Below are 16,747 nucleotides of genomic sequence, written 5' to 3'. Positions count from 1 at the left end.
CACAGTGAAATCCCCATGCTACAGTGCTGTAACATTCCAATAGAGAAACCAAAACAAAATGATGTAGCCTACTGATGAAATGGATTTTTGTGTGCTAATTCATTTTCTATATATGCTAGGTAATAACTTTGTAACAATCCTTGCTGAGTTCCGGGAATGGTATGAGAACAAACCACTATCATGTGACACAATAGTTGGGTGGTGCAGACACTTTCAGTGAGGTCAAACAAGTCTGAATGACAAAGAATAAAGAGAAATATTCTCTCTGTGAAGAGCCAGGAATTACAAGAGAAAAGTGGAGGTACTAGTGCTTGAAGATCTCTGTATCACAACCAAGGAGATGGGGGAAAAATTGAAAATCAGACATGGATCAGATTTCAAAATGTTTCATAACACATTGAAAATGAAAAAGGTTGCCACCCACTGTGTTCCATTACTGCTCACAGCCATTCAAAAAGCCAGCTGCACTGAGCCAAGAGTGTAAATGTGGTTAGCTGTGTCAGGCCAGTCCAGAAAACTTCTTTAGCTGCGTAATAACCATGGATTGATGCCAGGTACATCACTAAGACTAAGCAAAAGAATCAAAACTAGTAATGGAGACTTGTGGATTCACCACCTATGAAAAAGTGAAGATCCAACCATCAATGGGTAAGGTGATCTTGAGTGTGTTTTGGAACTGTCGTGGGGTGGTGCCAACAGATTTTGATTCCAAGAGGCAAACTGACACGGGAGCATACTACCAAATCTCCTGACAAGATTAAAGGAGACTGTCAAGAGAAAGCTTCATAGAAAGCTGTCCAAGGGGATGTGTTTGCTGAGTTGTAATGTCCTATCTCATTCTGCATTGGACACATTCACAGATACTACTTCTTTAGGCTACCAAATTTGTCCTCCAGTGAAGAATGCAATCAAGGTCTCCACTAAGTCATCCATTGTTGGGAAAAAATGTGTTGAATTGAAGAGCATATATGCAAAAAGGATAAGGATAGAACAAAATTTAATAGCTGCAACTTGATTTTTGGGAGGTGATAATTAAAACTTTTTGACTACCTGTCATAATATAACATCAGGAAACTTGCCATTGGTATTTCATGGAATATGATATTCACAAAAGGAAAAAGACATTTCTTGGTATTCTGCGATAATTTTTGTGTATTTTGAAAGAGTCTGCATTTTCTTGTCCCTTCTGTTATCCTAAATAGGCATTCTGACAAAATTAGGGCTAGACAAAAACAATGCTTTTTGCAGTTGCTACAATTGTGACCGGATCAGTAACATCTTACACAAAAGAAGAGTTTGAAAATTTACCTGTACTGTTCATTGGCCAATAAAAACTAGTTAATGGCAACAGAAAATCATTAACTGTTCCATCTGCAGACAAGATATCTGAAGACTGATTTCACACATCTCTTCAAATGAATCTATCCTGTGCGAGTCTTCATTTCTGCAAAACTAATGCTGTACTCCAGCCTTGTTCTCCCTCTACAGTTTTACCCTCCACATATACTATGACACTACCATGTTAGCTCCTACATGATGCCGCGGGAATGTGTCTTACCAAGTTGTTGCTTCCATTATTGATGTTACCTTGACACTTCTTTCTCCCCATGTCAGCACTGCGCCTCATCCTTATTTAACCAATCTACCACTCAGATCTTCAGCATTCTTCTGTAGAACCATGTTTAAAAAGCAGCCAGATTTCAATTTCATATAAAGCTGCACTTCAATTAAATACTCTAAGAAAAGACTTCAGAATATTTAAATTTGTAGCCAATGTTACTACACATCTCTTTTTCAGAAAAGCTTTTCTTACTCTTAAATATTTGATATCCACTTTACTTCTGCTGTGTGTGGCTATTTTGCTTCTGAATTAGCAAAAGTCATTTACTACATTTAGTATGTCAATTCCTAAATTTCTGTATTACCATCACATAATCTATCTAAAACCTTCCAGTGTGCCTGGGTATCTTTGACATACATGTACTTCTTTCATATTCTTAAACTAAGAGTTAACAATGATCAAATTGTGCTCTGGGAAAAATTCTACCAGCTGACTTACCTTTCATTCCTCTTCCCCAATTCACATTCTTTTACTGTTTCCTCTTTTCTTTCTTTTCCTATTTGGACTTCTTGTCCTCCATCACTATTAAAATTTTCATCTCTCTTAACATACTAAATAATTTCTTTTATCTCAGTGCATGTTTTCAATCTCTTCGTGATCTGAGGAAGTTGTAGGTACATAGATGGTGAACCAAAATCGACTTTACAACTTTGGAATGATACAGAAATTTATTGAGATAACTTACAGAATTGGTAGACATGTCGAATTGCAGCAAAGAACTTCAAGTTTTACATAAAAGTGTCAGGTGTCATTTTGGTTTGATGCAGAAAATATCCCACCAGTAATCGTTTTATTCCCATACTCGTTGCAGCAAATTGGACATGTTTTGTGAAACAGCAGAATAGATTCAGTTTATCAGGTTGGCTAAATTGTTTGGTGGCGGAGGAACACACGGTCTTTAATGAAACCCCAGTAAATAAACCCAGCGGTGTCAAGTCTGGGAGAGAGGTGGCTGTGCGATTGGCCCTTCACGACCAATCCACTGACCTGGGAAGGGATTATTGAGGAAACCTTGAACTTCCATGAGGAAATGATTTGTTGCACTATCTTGTTGGTAGTGATCCATCCCGTCTCAGTCACCTTCATTGATATGTGGAGTCAAAAAGTTTCCAAGCATATCTAGATGTACAATGCCAGTGACAGATTTCTCCCTGATGAAGAAAGGGTCATACACTTTCAGTTCGCTAAGGGTACAGAACTCATTAACTTTGGTGCTGTCATGAAACTGTTCCAGGGTTTCATGTGGACTTTCACTGTCATGTATTCTGCAGTTGTGGGTGTTCTCCATGCCACTGTCATAAAATGTTGACTCATCACTGAAAGTTATTGTGTTTAGGAGTATCTCGCCATCCTCTATCTGATGCAGCATTTCTGCACAGAATTCCTCATAAGCAACCAACCTTATCAGCATCACTAATGTGCTATGTCATTGTGTCTGTTTTCAAGTGTAAACATCTACATAGTACTTGCCAAACAGTCTTTTATGGAATGCCATTCTCGCGAGATGCACATCTCATTGATTTTTGTGGGCTGCAGGAAAAGCTCTCATTTACCTGTTCGACATAATCATCAACATGCAGGCGACCTGGTGATTTATTGTGTCACTGTGAACAACCCATCTCAACAAAGTTGTTGTGCCAAGAGTAAATTGTAGGCCTGCTTGGAGGTTCCTTAGCATATTTGGTGTGAAATTTACGCTGAACAGTTGTTGCAGATTTCATTTTGTGAAATCAAAATGTAGAGCGAGTATGCTCCGCACAAGTGAAAGTAGCCATTTGAACTGCGCACTACGCTGATGCTCTTGGTGGTGGAATGGGACACTGATGCTCTACACAAATCAAACTTGAGGTTGTTTGGTACAAAATGACACATCTACTAATTCTGTAAGTTTTTCAATAAATTTCTGTCTCATTCCAAAGTTGACAAGTCTTTTTTGACTCACCTTGTATATCTGTACTGCCATAGTAAGTCACAGCATTGTTTCTATCTTGACTAAGATGATCCATTCACTACCTTGTCCTTAATACTTTACCTACATTTCTATTTTCTTGTTAATTTTTAGATCTACTCCTGCAGTGCCCATATTTGATTTTGTTTTCATAATGCTACACCCACTTTACCAGATGTAACTATACACACATATGTATTTCAATATCTTTGCCAAATGGGAATGGGAATATTTGAACTCCTGCCAAATAGTGTCATCAGTATGGCTTTCATTGATATACTAGAGATTGAGGCACTGCCATATGCAGCTTCAGTGGGTAGAGCGTATAGCCCACAAAATTGATAGCACAGCAAAGGACTTGGAATTCCTCTATTTGCATTAAGCCTTTTGAGATGAAGCCACACATCATCAACAGCCTAAATTTAATGACCCTGCTATGGCATTTTGACTTGCTTTGGTTTCTATTGAACATTGACTTTAATTTTTAAATCTGGTTATTTGTTTTTCCACAAGCTATTCTTTTGTTTCACTAGCTCATGATAATTCAGCATGAATTGGTGGGGTTGCCCAGAGCTTGCTACTCTCAGTGGATTTATACTAGGGAACTAGTAATTAAATTGTGAGCTGATTTGTTCAGATGACACAATAGTTATTATCTAAACTGAAGATGATGGTGATAATGATCAATGACCTACTATGTTGTTTGAAATGGAAAACAGAATTAGTCATTTTTGCTGGAAACATAAGTTACATTCTTAAAGAAACACAACAAACATCAATGGAGAAAACAGCAGAGAATGATGTCACACTAATGGTTTTGGTTTATACTTTGTTAAACTACAGTTCATCCAGTTAGTTCTGCAGAAAATATATTGTTACTAGCTGTTACCCACAGCTGCACTTTCATATCAGTAGTTATGGTATGATGGGTGATTGTGAGTAAGTAAGCTATTATGTGTATAATAATGCCAACTATCCTGAAGTGTCTGTGTTTTTGAGTAAGTACAGCTCATAGTGTGCACTCACTCCTGTCATCAACTCCTCTCTCCCCTTCTCACCACTGCCCCACCAACACATGGTGTGGTGGGGCACACACAGCATATCTGCTGAGTGATGTATGCGGAGGGGCATCTATGCATCGTGCTATTGAAGTAGCTATACATTATGCAACAAATTTAATAACTTTTTAACATATTTTATGTTCACTGATGTAAAAAAATGATGTCCCATTCCTTACTTCACCCTCTTAGGGACAAGTTTTCTTGTTCTTTCTCGGGGTTCAAGCTATCTCCATACAAAATTTCATTGGCTCGGTCCAGTGATTCAGTCATGAAAATGTAACAGACATAGTTGCTTTCATTTTTATAATTTCGGTGTTTTAAAAGGAAACAGTAAATTGGGAATACAGTTTTGTTTTTTATGAGAACTTTAACAGGAAAAATAATTTTGTGTATCTACTCAAACAGGTAGATTTACCTATTTTCACCATACAAACTAGAAATATTAAAATTTGAGAATAATGATTGTATTTGTGAATACAATATAAGAATAAATGATCCACATTATTGACCAGTGAATATAACCTTACTTTTGAAAGAATTAAGTAACCAGTCATAAAGCTCCTAGATAACCTATAAAAAAAGAAGATATCATTAACTAGAACTTTTTATCCATTAACCACAAGTTTGGTTCAAACAATGGACTGCAGTAATGGCTATGGCAGTTCTGAAGATGTACACTCTTGTTTTCTGTGAAACTGAGAAATTACAGATCAGCTAGTGAAACATAGATAAACAAACAAACACCGTCTGAACAGGCCTTGAAGGAGCTGTGTCATCTTCAGCCCTTAGGTCACCAGATGTAGATATGGAGGGGCATGTGGTCAGCACACCACTCTCCCGACCACTGTCAGTTTTCATGACTGATGCCGCTACTTCTCACTCAAGTAGCTCCTCAATTGGCCTTACAAGGGCTGGGTGCACCCTGTTTGCCAACAGCGTTGGTCAAACCCAACAGCACTTAACTGGTCTGATGGGAACCAGAGTTACCACTGCAGCAAGGCCATTGGCAGTGAAACATGCTTAGAGAGGAGAAATTGCAATATCAAGTAACATCAAAACAGGTTAGGAACTGTATTTATAGATCCTGTAAATTTTAAGTAAAATTTGTTCAGGGAAAGATGGTTTACATCATAACAGTTTAGGTTCCAAAAACAGGTGCAAATGTTTATTGATTCTTGCCATATCATAAGAAATAAGGGAGCAAATGTCTATTGATGTTTGTCATATAATAAGAAATAAAGGAAACTGATAAGTGCTGATGGGGATGTTAAATAACATAAATGCCACTGAAACAGTAGTATACCAAAAAATTATAAATAAAACTGGGAATGCATGTATCATGCACTATAATGTAAATGGTTTAAATTCTGGATACTCAGGCGACAAAAACTCTAAAACAGATAACCAGCAATGTTTTGTCACAGTTTAAAAATGTTGTAGCATTATGTTTAAATGAACACACTTTTCTTTTTGAGCCATAAAAATCATAAATAGCATTTGCAACTTCAAAGTAGCTACCATGTTTGGGGGGAAAATGAATCACAAGGAAGTTAATGCAGAGTTATTCATTCTGATTTAGATTACCATGTAAGACGTAAGTTTTAACTGTTTAAATGAAGAGTGTATTTTTGGGGATTGCTGTGTTAAGAGACCTAAATATCAGTACAGCCTTGATTTATAGAATCTCAGGAGATGTGACATCTCAGCCTTTCCTACTTAAATTTCAGAGTTTGTTAGAACACCCTAGTATAGAAAAAATGGAAATGCTGTTGATTTCAACATCAGTGTGTTGAGTAAAAACTGTGGGGCATCAAATTTCATTGCCTTAGTGCAAAAAATTCAGTTTCAAATTAAAATTTTCAGAATGTACCAGAAAAATGCTCAGTCAGCTAAATGTATTGACAATATTTTAATGAATTATGTGTCTGAAGATAAAGTAAAAGTACAGATTTTGTTTGGATTTAGGAATTTCTGATCATTCAGCATTCAGCTGCTCAAAGCAATTAAGGATGTCAGTGTGAAATGGCTCTTTAATCAAGAACACTTCATTATATTTATGTAAAGCTGAATTCAATAGAAGTGCTGCAAATTTTGAAGCGTTTGTAAGCATTTGTTTTTCTCTTTCTTTTTTAATTATGTATTTATTTTTGAATTGTTTTAATTAAAAGCATTAAGAAAATTAAAATGGACCACTAAAGATATAAGGATCTTTAGTGCTAAGAAGAGGCATCCATGTACAGAATAGAAATATTAATTTTATTGAATGTATTAGATGACATTAAATTATATTGAAAAAGTTCTCAAGGTAGCAAAGCAATTGACAAATTCATTAATTTTAAGACAAGAGAATAACTCAAAGACAGTGTGTCAATTATGAAATCTGAATTAGGTATTAAAGTAGGGACGCACAGACCATGGTCTGATGGCCCCATGTGGCCGCCATTCATCCGAAAGCACCTCACTGTTCATTCGTATAACTGAATTTAATCAGCCTTGATTCTCTCCCAGAAAGGAGAAGGTGAGTCATTGTAGAATTTAGTTCTTTTAAGAATACATTGTTGTCATTATACTTTTTAAATAAAGTGAATATTTGTGAAACAAGTAATTTGAACTAATTATGCATATGGTTTCCTATTTTTTTGGTTTTTGTCTGAGGCTGTTATATAGTCACAGGGATGGACTTGCAGCCCTTGGTATTAGCAGATCTGTACACCTCTTTATAAAAGTCTCTTGTCACAAAATTAGTAAAATGAAGTGTGAAGAGATTGAATTTAGTTTAAATTTTGGAATACTTTAGTGAGCTCATTATTAATGTGGTGAAATGAGATACCAGTGCTGAGGATTATGTGAATAAAATATGTCCCTTTGAACTAGACCATAAGTCTGAATGCCTTACAAAATTTAAATCAGTTTCAGCAATAGATGTACACATATAGATTAACACTGAAAAAGTAAACTTCTGAATTTGTGTATAAAATAATAATAAACCAGTCTTATGAACATGGTTGTTCCATAGAGATGCTAAACTACACAGAAGTAAAACTGCTCAAGAGAGGACAGGGGAAATTATCATTCCATCTCCCCTCTTCCAGTGGTGTCAAAAATGTTGGAAAGAGATGCTGCATCCAGACTCAAAATTATTTTGAAAATTATGGGATTATTTTTAAAAATCAATTTGGCTTCTAACTTGCAAAAAGCACTAGAGACACAAGTAACAAATTTTTTGAAAGTATTATCATGTCATTAGATAATAAGAATGAAGTCATAGGAATATTTTGTGGCTCACAAAAGCCTTTGACTCCGTAAATCGTTTTTGGCTTATCTATAATCTTGACAGGTATCGGATCAAGGTTACTCCATACTTATGCAACAGAAAACAAAGAGGATTCTCTCTTCAAATACAGCAAATTATTCTTTCAAATGGAAAGCAGTAATTCAAGGTGACCCTGGAGACTCTATTCGTCGACCTATTTTGCTTTTGTTCTAGATTACTGATTTACTCATTGGTTTAAATGCCCCATTAATTTTATTTGAAGTTAATGCATTGCATTAATTGAAGACCACAATGCACAAAACATCCCTGTGTACTTCTTAAATACAATAAATCATCTAGAAACATGGTTTCAGCTCAATGGATTAATCCTGAACATCTTAAAAACCCACAGGATCCAGTTAAGAGAAAACAGTCAGTATCACAGGATATTAAACTAAATCATAAAAATCAATGTCAATAAGAAATGGATTCAGTGAAATTTTTAAGATCAAATTTAGATAAGAATTTATAGTGGAATAAACATGTTGAGCATCTAGTAAACAAATTTTGTAGATTTGCAAGTGCAGTGCAAATATTAGCTAGTGCCACTGATATGGACTCAAGAAAAACTGTATGCCATAGTTACTTCCAATCGGTTATAAGTTACAATACTGATTTATGGGGAAATTCAAACACAATGAAACTGCAGAAAAGAATAATTAGAATCGTGTGCTATACATCTGAGGTAATTATGTCACTCACTATTACATAAAATCTGCAGTTATTAACAGTGCCCTCCATACATAGCTATGACTTTATCAGTAACAATTTAGAATTATTCAAGGTAAACTGTTTTTATATAAAGATAATTTTTTATATTTTTTTTATTTTATATTTTTTATATTTTTTATATAAAGATAATTTTATACTCCCTATTCATCATTTGCACTTCTGTGCTTAGACTTCCCAATACACAGGAGTGAAAATTTACATCAAACTAAAAGGAAAGTCTAGTTTGAGTATGAAGTCAGATTCACCAAAGAAAGGAAAAGAAAAGAAGAAAAAAGAAAAAAAAACTTATATGATACTCTGTTTCAGCAATGCTACCACTCAGTTCAAGATTTCATGAAGGATGATCTGAATATTTGAGCAGGCCATAGTTTATCAATAATCTTGGAATGTAAATGTGGCTGAGTTTTCACAAAAAAGTTGCATTAGCATTAAAATGTTGCTCTGTCTTATTAACTGTAGTGTTATGTTGGTAAAATTCTATTACCCATTTTTTTTATGTATCCTGTACTCTAATCCAATGATCAGCATTATTTGTATGTTACAAGATGAATAACTCACAGTGCACAGATTCATTCACTAAGACAGTTTTAGTGAGTCACCGATGTTTAATCACACAGCATTTTGGCACTTTTCCCATTGTAGTGTCACTACCTGCTTTTAGTAGAACTTAGGATAATTTTGAAGGAGCTGCAGTGTAGGATTATGTCCAGCTACCGTTGGTTGGAAAGTACAGTGGGGCAATATCTGGGTCAGAATAATGTGTACACAAAAGAATGGTGATATGGGCTAGCCATACTTGGTGGATAGCTGCATCATGCAGCAGTAATACCCATAGCGGGTACAACAATGTTGCCACACCAGGACCAGACTCTTGTTATGAGTTATGTGAATAGGTGTGGTGTTTTAGTGTAACAAATGTGCCTCAGAGTCAAATAAATAATAGCAGATTCTGAGCTAGAGGCTTTCAGAGTCCAGCATCACCACCATGATGCTAGGTCCCTGCCAGACAACAAGAGGGCCTGGACACTGCCAGCTGCAGCCATGGGTACGAGACCAGATCACGCCAGCTGCCACCAGCACTGAGCCTGACTGTGGGACTTGGTGCCATGGTGCCGCTGTCCTGCTGTGCGCACCTTCTGCTGTCCAGTTTCTGCCAGAGGACAGCAGGTCATGTCCCATGCACATCAGTCTTCCTTCACCTGCATGATGGACATCACTGTGCCCGAGTCCTAAGTTCAGGCATCCACTGCTGCAGGACACTGTCACAGCATAACTTGGAGTGCTTCTGGTGCCATGGCAGTGGCCCACTGTCATGTCATAAGCTGTCACTCTGCCCAACGTCAGCATTGCAGGGCAATGACACTGTTCCTTCTTGCCAGCGCCAAAGTTGGTGCCTGTAAGCCTTCACAGGCCTGGGTCACTGGAATGAGGCGTGTCTGCCTCACATTGATTGCTGGACTGAGGCAAGTCTGTCTCACATTGCTAATAATGTAATGTTTATCTGAAGTTAGTAAAATGTTCTTGTTTGGTCGTCAGTGTATCTACAGGGTCCCACTGGCCTGCAACCACACCACTTGCCCTACCAGTGCCTTGCCGGTGGGTCATGATTAAACATAAGAATTAAGTATAGTAATGTGGGTAGCTAAGAAATGGTCTGTCCTAGATGTTATTATGGTTGAGTACATGAAAATGAGTAAGGTTGATGCAATGATGAAATTAGAAACACAATGTGTCACTGTTGGGGAAGCTGTATAACTGTTGGTTAACTATGTGGCACAGGTGATGGCGTTGAAAAAATCCATGAATAATAAACTAGTGGAGAATGATGAATAGTTGGGCTTCTTGAAAACACAGTCTAGGGGTGGATCCAGGTGTGGCGAACCTTGTTAATCCCTTTTCCTTCAGGTCATCTGAGGATGCGGTGTCATTTATACAGGATCTCATGTCATCGGTTGACATAGATGGTTGGTCGCACAAACATTTGTTACAGATAGGTATATTGCACATGCCAGGGGAAGAAAAGTCATTCGTATGTTGCCCAGAGGCAGTGGGCAAAGCAGAAACTATTGAAAAAATCAAGCAGGTATTGGTACAGAGATACAGGAAAAAAATCAATCAGATATTGGTACAGAGATACAGGATGCAAAATAGCATACAGTTTTTCTGTGAACAATTGAGTTTCATTTCTAATAGGTCTAATGAAGCCTTTGAGGATTTTGTGGATGGAATTAGAAAGCTTAATGTACGTACATACGAGTTAAAATGTAGTGAGGAAGAAAATAAGTTGGTACTGCAAGAGGCCAATCAAATGGCATTCTATGCTTTCCTGATGAGTGATTTGTCACCAGGGATGTCTAGGAGTGTGTCCACTGGTACCCTGTGTGCAGCAGTGCGGTTGGCATTACAGTGTGAGGAGATTGGTTTATAGCTAGGGGTAAGAGACCAGAGAAATGTATTTGTATCAAATATATCATGTATTAATTGTGGGTGTAAGGTGCATGTGCATATGGCATGATGCCTGCTACGGAGCAGTAGGGGTGGAATGAATTACCAGTGGTCTAATGAGAATAATAACAGGGGTAGCATGGATGAGCAACAATGGAATATGAGTAATGGTAGAAATGGTCTGAATAGTAATAAGCAGCTGTTAAACTTAAGAGGGAATCGTAGTCCCATAAAAATTCTTTCCTAGTAAAAGTAAATGCAGTGACAAATGAAAGCAGAGAGTGCCATAGTGGGTGCAATACAAGGTGTGAGAAAAGCAATGAAGCTGATTTCTTTATTTACCAATTCCCTTCGGCAGCTGTACACTAGTAGAGTAATCATTCCCAGTCTTGGTAGCAGCATGATGTGACCTTTAACATTTCAGTCAAATTCTTTTGAATATTCTCCAGAGTCCTAAAACACATTCTTTTGAGACTTTTTCAATTTTGGGACAAGGATAAGAGTCACAAGGTGTCAGGTCAGGTGAACAGAGTGACTGTGGAACAACAAGAAAGCCTTTCAAGGTCAAAAACTTGTTGTACAAGGCAGTCAGCATAGTCCATGAACAGTGAAATTAAGGCTTAATTACACATGTAGCAACGTGCAGATTACTGTACCTCGGCCACCACTACTGCGGAGTATATTGATACCCGCATACATTTGAGTAGCACACGGTTTGGCTGCTCTGGGCCCCCACCAGAGGCTGCAGACTTTGATCTGGTGCCTTTCTCGTCTACAGCTGATCAGAAGGGGTCGCTGGTGGCCAAATGCTTCTTATATAGCCATGTACCAGCTCCAGCTAGCAGTCTTTCGTATGTTCCTTGAACTGTATCGTGCTTATTCTGTCATGCAGTGACTGTACTTATTCTGTTATGCAGTGACTTAATAAGTAGTAGGTTTCTTATGATCATGTTTTTTATTGTGTTTGGAGTTAGAACAGCATGATTGTATATTGAGTGGCACTGGGATGTTGCTATGGGAGAATGTGGAGCCTGACTGACCAGTAGTTATGTTGTGTATAGTCTCACCACTGGGATGTAGTGATACATTAGATGTGGCTTGTTGTTTAGTGCAGCGAAGTACTGTATGCATACATGAGAGGGACTGAGGTAAGGTAGTACGAGGGCTGCTATATATATTTCTGGCCTAATAATGAAAATACGAATATTTATCAACGAAAATGGTTTATTGTTTTTCAAAATATTCTCCATCAAGATTTATACACTTTTGCATGCGCTCAAACCAATTTTCGAAGCACTTTTTCCACTCCGATTGAGACACCTCCAAAACATGGTTTTTGAATGCTTCTGGCGACGAAAATCGTTGACCACGCATTTTTTTCTTGATGTGTGGGAATAAAAAGAAGTCATTGGGTGCCAAGTCAGGGCTGTACGGCGGATGACCCATCACTTCTACGTTTTGGCCGGTCAAAAAGGCGCTGGTTTGAGCCGATGTGTGACAGCTCGCATTGTCATGGTGCACAATGATTCGTCTTCTCTTGTTCATTTTTCGAATTTCTCCGAAGACTTCAGGTAAACAAATGGTGGTGTACCACTCAGAATTGACCGTCCTACGTTGCTCAAGCGGAACAGTCGCCACATGACCAGTTTTGCCGAAGAAACAGGCGACCATTTGCTTCCAAGTGCTTCTTCCACGAACAACTTTCGTTGGATTTGGCTCGTCTTGGAAGACCCACACGGTCGATTGCTGTTTTGTTTCGGGCTCATACGCATAGATCCATGATTCGTCACCTGTGACGATCTTATAAACGTCTTTTGAAGCACCGCTATCGTATTTTTTCACCATTTCTTTACACCAATCCACACGAGCTTTCTTTTGAGCGATTGTCAAATTGTGCAGGATCCAACGAGAACAAACCTTTTTTACGGCCAGGTGTTCATGCAATATCGAATGTATGCTGGTGGGAGAAATGCCTAGGCATGCCTCTATCTCACGGTATGTCACATGACGGTCTTGCATTATCAGTTCACGTACGGCATCGATGTTTTCTGGCACAACGGCTGTTTTTGGACGACCTTCACGGAATTCGTCTTTGAGCGAGCGTCGGCCACGATTGAATTCGTTGTACCAGTTTTTCACAGTGCTATAGGATGGTGCTTCGTCGCCATACAAAGATTTAAGTTCATCGATGCACTCTTGTCGTGATAATCCACGTCGAAAGTCGTAAAAAATGATCGCACGAAAATGTTCACGAGTTAATTCCATTTTTGTGCCCAATTGATTTCTTCAAGTCCCTGTAAAAGAAAAAAAAAATGTCGTAAGTCAAAAAGTTCTGAGTACATTTATGCTAAAAAATGTCAAACTTTCCAATGGAAATGTCAGATTGCACCTGGCAACACTTAGTGTTGCCTAGGCCAGAAATATATATAGCAGCCCTCGTATCCATCAGTGTGGATAATTTTAGTGCTGAGGAGGTTAAATTGTTAAAGGGGGATATTGGTGGTGATGTTAGAAACACTGGAGGATGAGGTTTGCTGCAAAGAAGGCATAGTCTGTAAGAGATCACAGGGTACTTCAAAGACTGCATTTCAGATAAGGTGAAACGCTGGAAACAACAGAGCTGACACTTATTCAAGCTGTTACAGAGCTGTACCTTTATAATTACAGTTCATATGCAGTAACATGTTTATTTTGAATTTGTAAGAATGGCCTGCCGTGTTTCCATTCTTGATGTATGTCAGAACAAAAATAAATAAATAAATAAATAAATAAAATGCTGGTCCATTGAGTACTTTTGACTTTAGCAGCAACCAGATACTATTTAGTTTGGAAATACTTTTTTAAAATAAGTATCAGTTTAAAGTTACAGTTATTCATCTTCAGTCCTTTTTCTGCATCAGACTGTATTTCTTTTAAACACATGCCTTATTTAATAGGCAATTAGCTAATTTAATTCATTTGGAAATTGTCAAGCAACCCAGTGGGGAAAAAAAATTATTTGTGGCAGCAAAATATAAAATTCTACAATGTGATTGTACTGCTCACAAACAAATCAGAAGTACCAAGATACATGCCATAGTTAGTTACGTTACACAAAACTTATGTTATAAACATCCACATGCCATGATCCATATATTGATATTCAATAGATCAACATTATAAGATGCCGATCATGCTGCACTGTAATGCATATATCCAGGAGTGTGCCCCTTTCTGTGGTAATACGTTTAAAGGCCATCACACATGTAACTGCAAGCTTGAGAAGCGTACAAGTGCAAACATGCACAAATCCCCTTTGAATCCACACAGTCCAAGCATACTTGTTCAGGCATTAGTTTCTGCTTCCAATACGTGTAGCTCCAATCATAATGATTAGCTCATTTGGCCAGCTTTACATTTATAATGTGGGAACAAGAAAAAAAATTGAAAAGGAGACATAAGATGTGGTGTGCAGACTGATTAATGAAATGAAAAACTTATTCTCACAATAAATTACTCTGCGACTTAGATATATAGCCACATGATTAGTACAATTATTTCAGGATCAGTGGGGAAATGTATCCATAATCTGTGAGTGATGATTTACCTACCTCTTCTCTTCCTACCCCCAGATAAATAAATATCTTCCATTTTTCCTGTCTGTAGTTGATTGTTAGAGAATCCATCTTTTTAATAATGACATTTCTTTCTATAACCCGGTCAAGTGATTTACATTTTGTTAAAAGTATAATGTATGCGATATTTGTCTTTGCATTACAATGATAGGCTCTTGATTTAACGCCCCTGATACAGAGATAATTGAATAACATTTTCCAGCAATTTGTAACTGATTTTCTGTGCTTCACATTGATCAACATAGTTAATGAATAATGCATCACAACTGACATTTGCTTATACAAACTTTTACTTTTGCAGCACACCCACTCAAGCATGTGTATATTGGTACTCATGCAAAAGCTTGCTTAAGAGAAAATCAATCAAGCTTCAAGCGACTTTACCAGTCCAAATTCTTGCACAAAATTACTGCACAGCATTGCACAGAGTGCTTCATCACATGTTCTTATTAAGTTTTCAGAAGTATGTGTGGCCATCTTTAGGGGCAACGTGAAGGTAGAAGATAAGGAACAACTGGTCCGTGCATCAACAGTCAGCGTAATTTACTTTAAAGAAAAGAGATGAGAGTACTGTACCATATTCCATTCAAATACCATATGTTAAAAGATCTAAAGTCCAATATCTAGAACAAAAAGTGTAACACATACTTGAGTCTGACTCATTCAACCAGCACTCATAATACATTACATTACATTACATGATGTGGTCAATTTGTTAAAATCAAGTGGTATGAACATCTACGAGCTCAAATATGCAGGAAAATGGTTTTGTACAGGGCATTCATCTTCATGTCTGTCTTGAATATATGATTGTCGAGTGTCTCAGTATCTCATTGTATTTATGTTTCTTATTTGATACCTGGTATTATGCCCAATAGTTTACAGTTTTCATTTTTTATTTACTTGGCACAGTTGCTGTTTAGGTGTAATTAGTACAAAAAAAAAACCTGTCACAAACTGCCGTTTAAGAAAAGACATCATATTCTAACAACAAACATTATTTTGTTTACTTTGTGCCATTTACTAATTCATTCTTTTTTCTTTCATAGTGATGATTCGGTATCACTGAATGTTCCTCAGGTGTCAAGAAAGGATAAAATTTTCTCATATAAAACAACATGGAAGACTTACCTTAATTCACTAGCAATGAAAGAAGGTAATTCACAAGGTATGTTTGTGTGTTCCTATCCAAAAGGTTCCAGGCGGCAATGACGTGTTGTAACAAATGCAATTCTGAATAACATCTATCTTTTTTATTTTTATTTTTTTTCAAAATTTCAGAGAATGCAGATATAGCGTCATGTTTATCTACAAAACAGAGAACAAATGTAGTTGCAGTGAAACTGGTGAACCTATGTAATACGTATCAGAACTCATATATTAACTCCTTCTGCCTTAGTGATGGTGGACTTAGAGTATGGTTCATGGATTCTGGCTCATCTCTGGGTGGTATGTTCAGGATTTATGACAGCAATTCTGGTGTTTGTATCGCTGAAGTTGAGGTTCCTGATGATGCAGTTGTGGTAGCTGGAGGCTTTATGGATCACATCGATGCCGTTCTATCATCAAACAAGTTATCAATGTTCCTTGGAAACATTTCACGGGATGCCTTCATAAATAAGGTATGTATTTTAGTAGGTTTTCAAAATCTAATGGCTAGTATTTAATTTAAATTACAATGCTCTGTATTTAGTTACAAATTATTATTAATGACATCTCATACTTGAGCTCTTAATCTACAGTGTGTTCAGATAGATGCAGCTAGACAGAGTATATTTATTCCAGATTAACAATACAAGCGTTTGCCTGTGTTATTATCTTAAAAACTGAATGCTGTAATAAAACGAGTGATTGTTGCTTTGATTTTTATGAATTTCCTTTCATTTCAGATATAATCACATTTTATGATAGAATCATAATAGGTTTTTGGCCTACACTGACTATCTTTAGATGCTACCGATGATGGGTGGCATTTCATGAAGCAAAATGTACAATATATGCATTCACAAACAA

General features: G+C 37.2%; 1 protein-coding gene across 1 annotated transcript in view; it reads left to right on the top strand.

Annotated features, from left to right (window-relative positions):
* The window catches only part of LOC126272342 (spatacsin), a 324,204-nt gene that overhangs the window by 34,802 nt on the left and 272,655 nt on the right, over window positions 1-16,747 (top strand). Inside the window, exons 6-7 of the mRNA XM_049975137.1 lie at window positions 15,784-15,902; window positions 16,016-16,356. Coding sequence (XP_049831094.1) covers window positions 15,784-15,902; window positions 16,016-16,356 — 460 coding nt within the window. The remainder of the gene's footprint in view (window positions 1-15,783; window positions 15,903-16,015; window positions 16,357-16,747) is intronic.

The sequence above is a fragment of the Schistocerca gregaria genome, chromosome 5 (genome assembly GCF_023897955.1).
Source record: "Schistocerca gregaria isolate iqSchGreg1 chromosome 5, iqSchGreg1.2, whole genome shotgun sequence".
Taxonomy (NCBI): Eukaryota; Metazoa; Arthropoda; class Insecta; order Orthoptera; family Acrididae; genus Schistocerca; species Schistocerca gregaria.
Note: the sequence above shows the minus strand (reverse complement) of the source record. Positions and strands in the feature narration are given on the sequence as shown.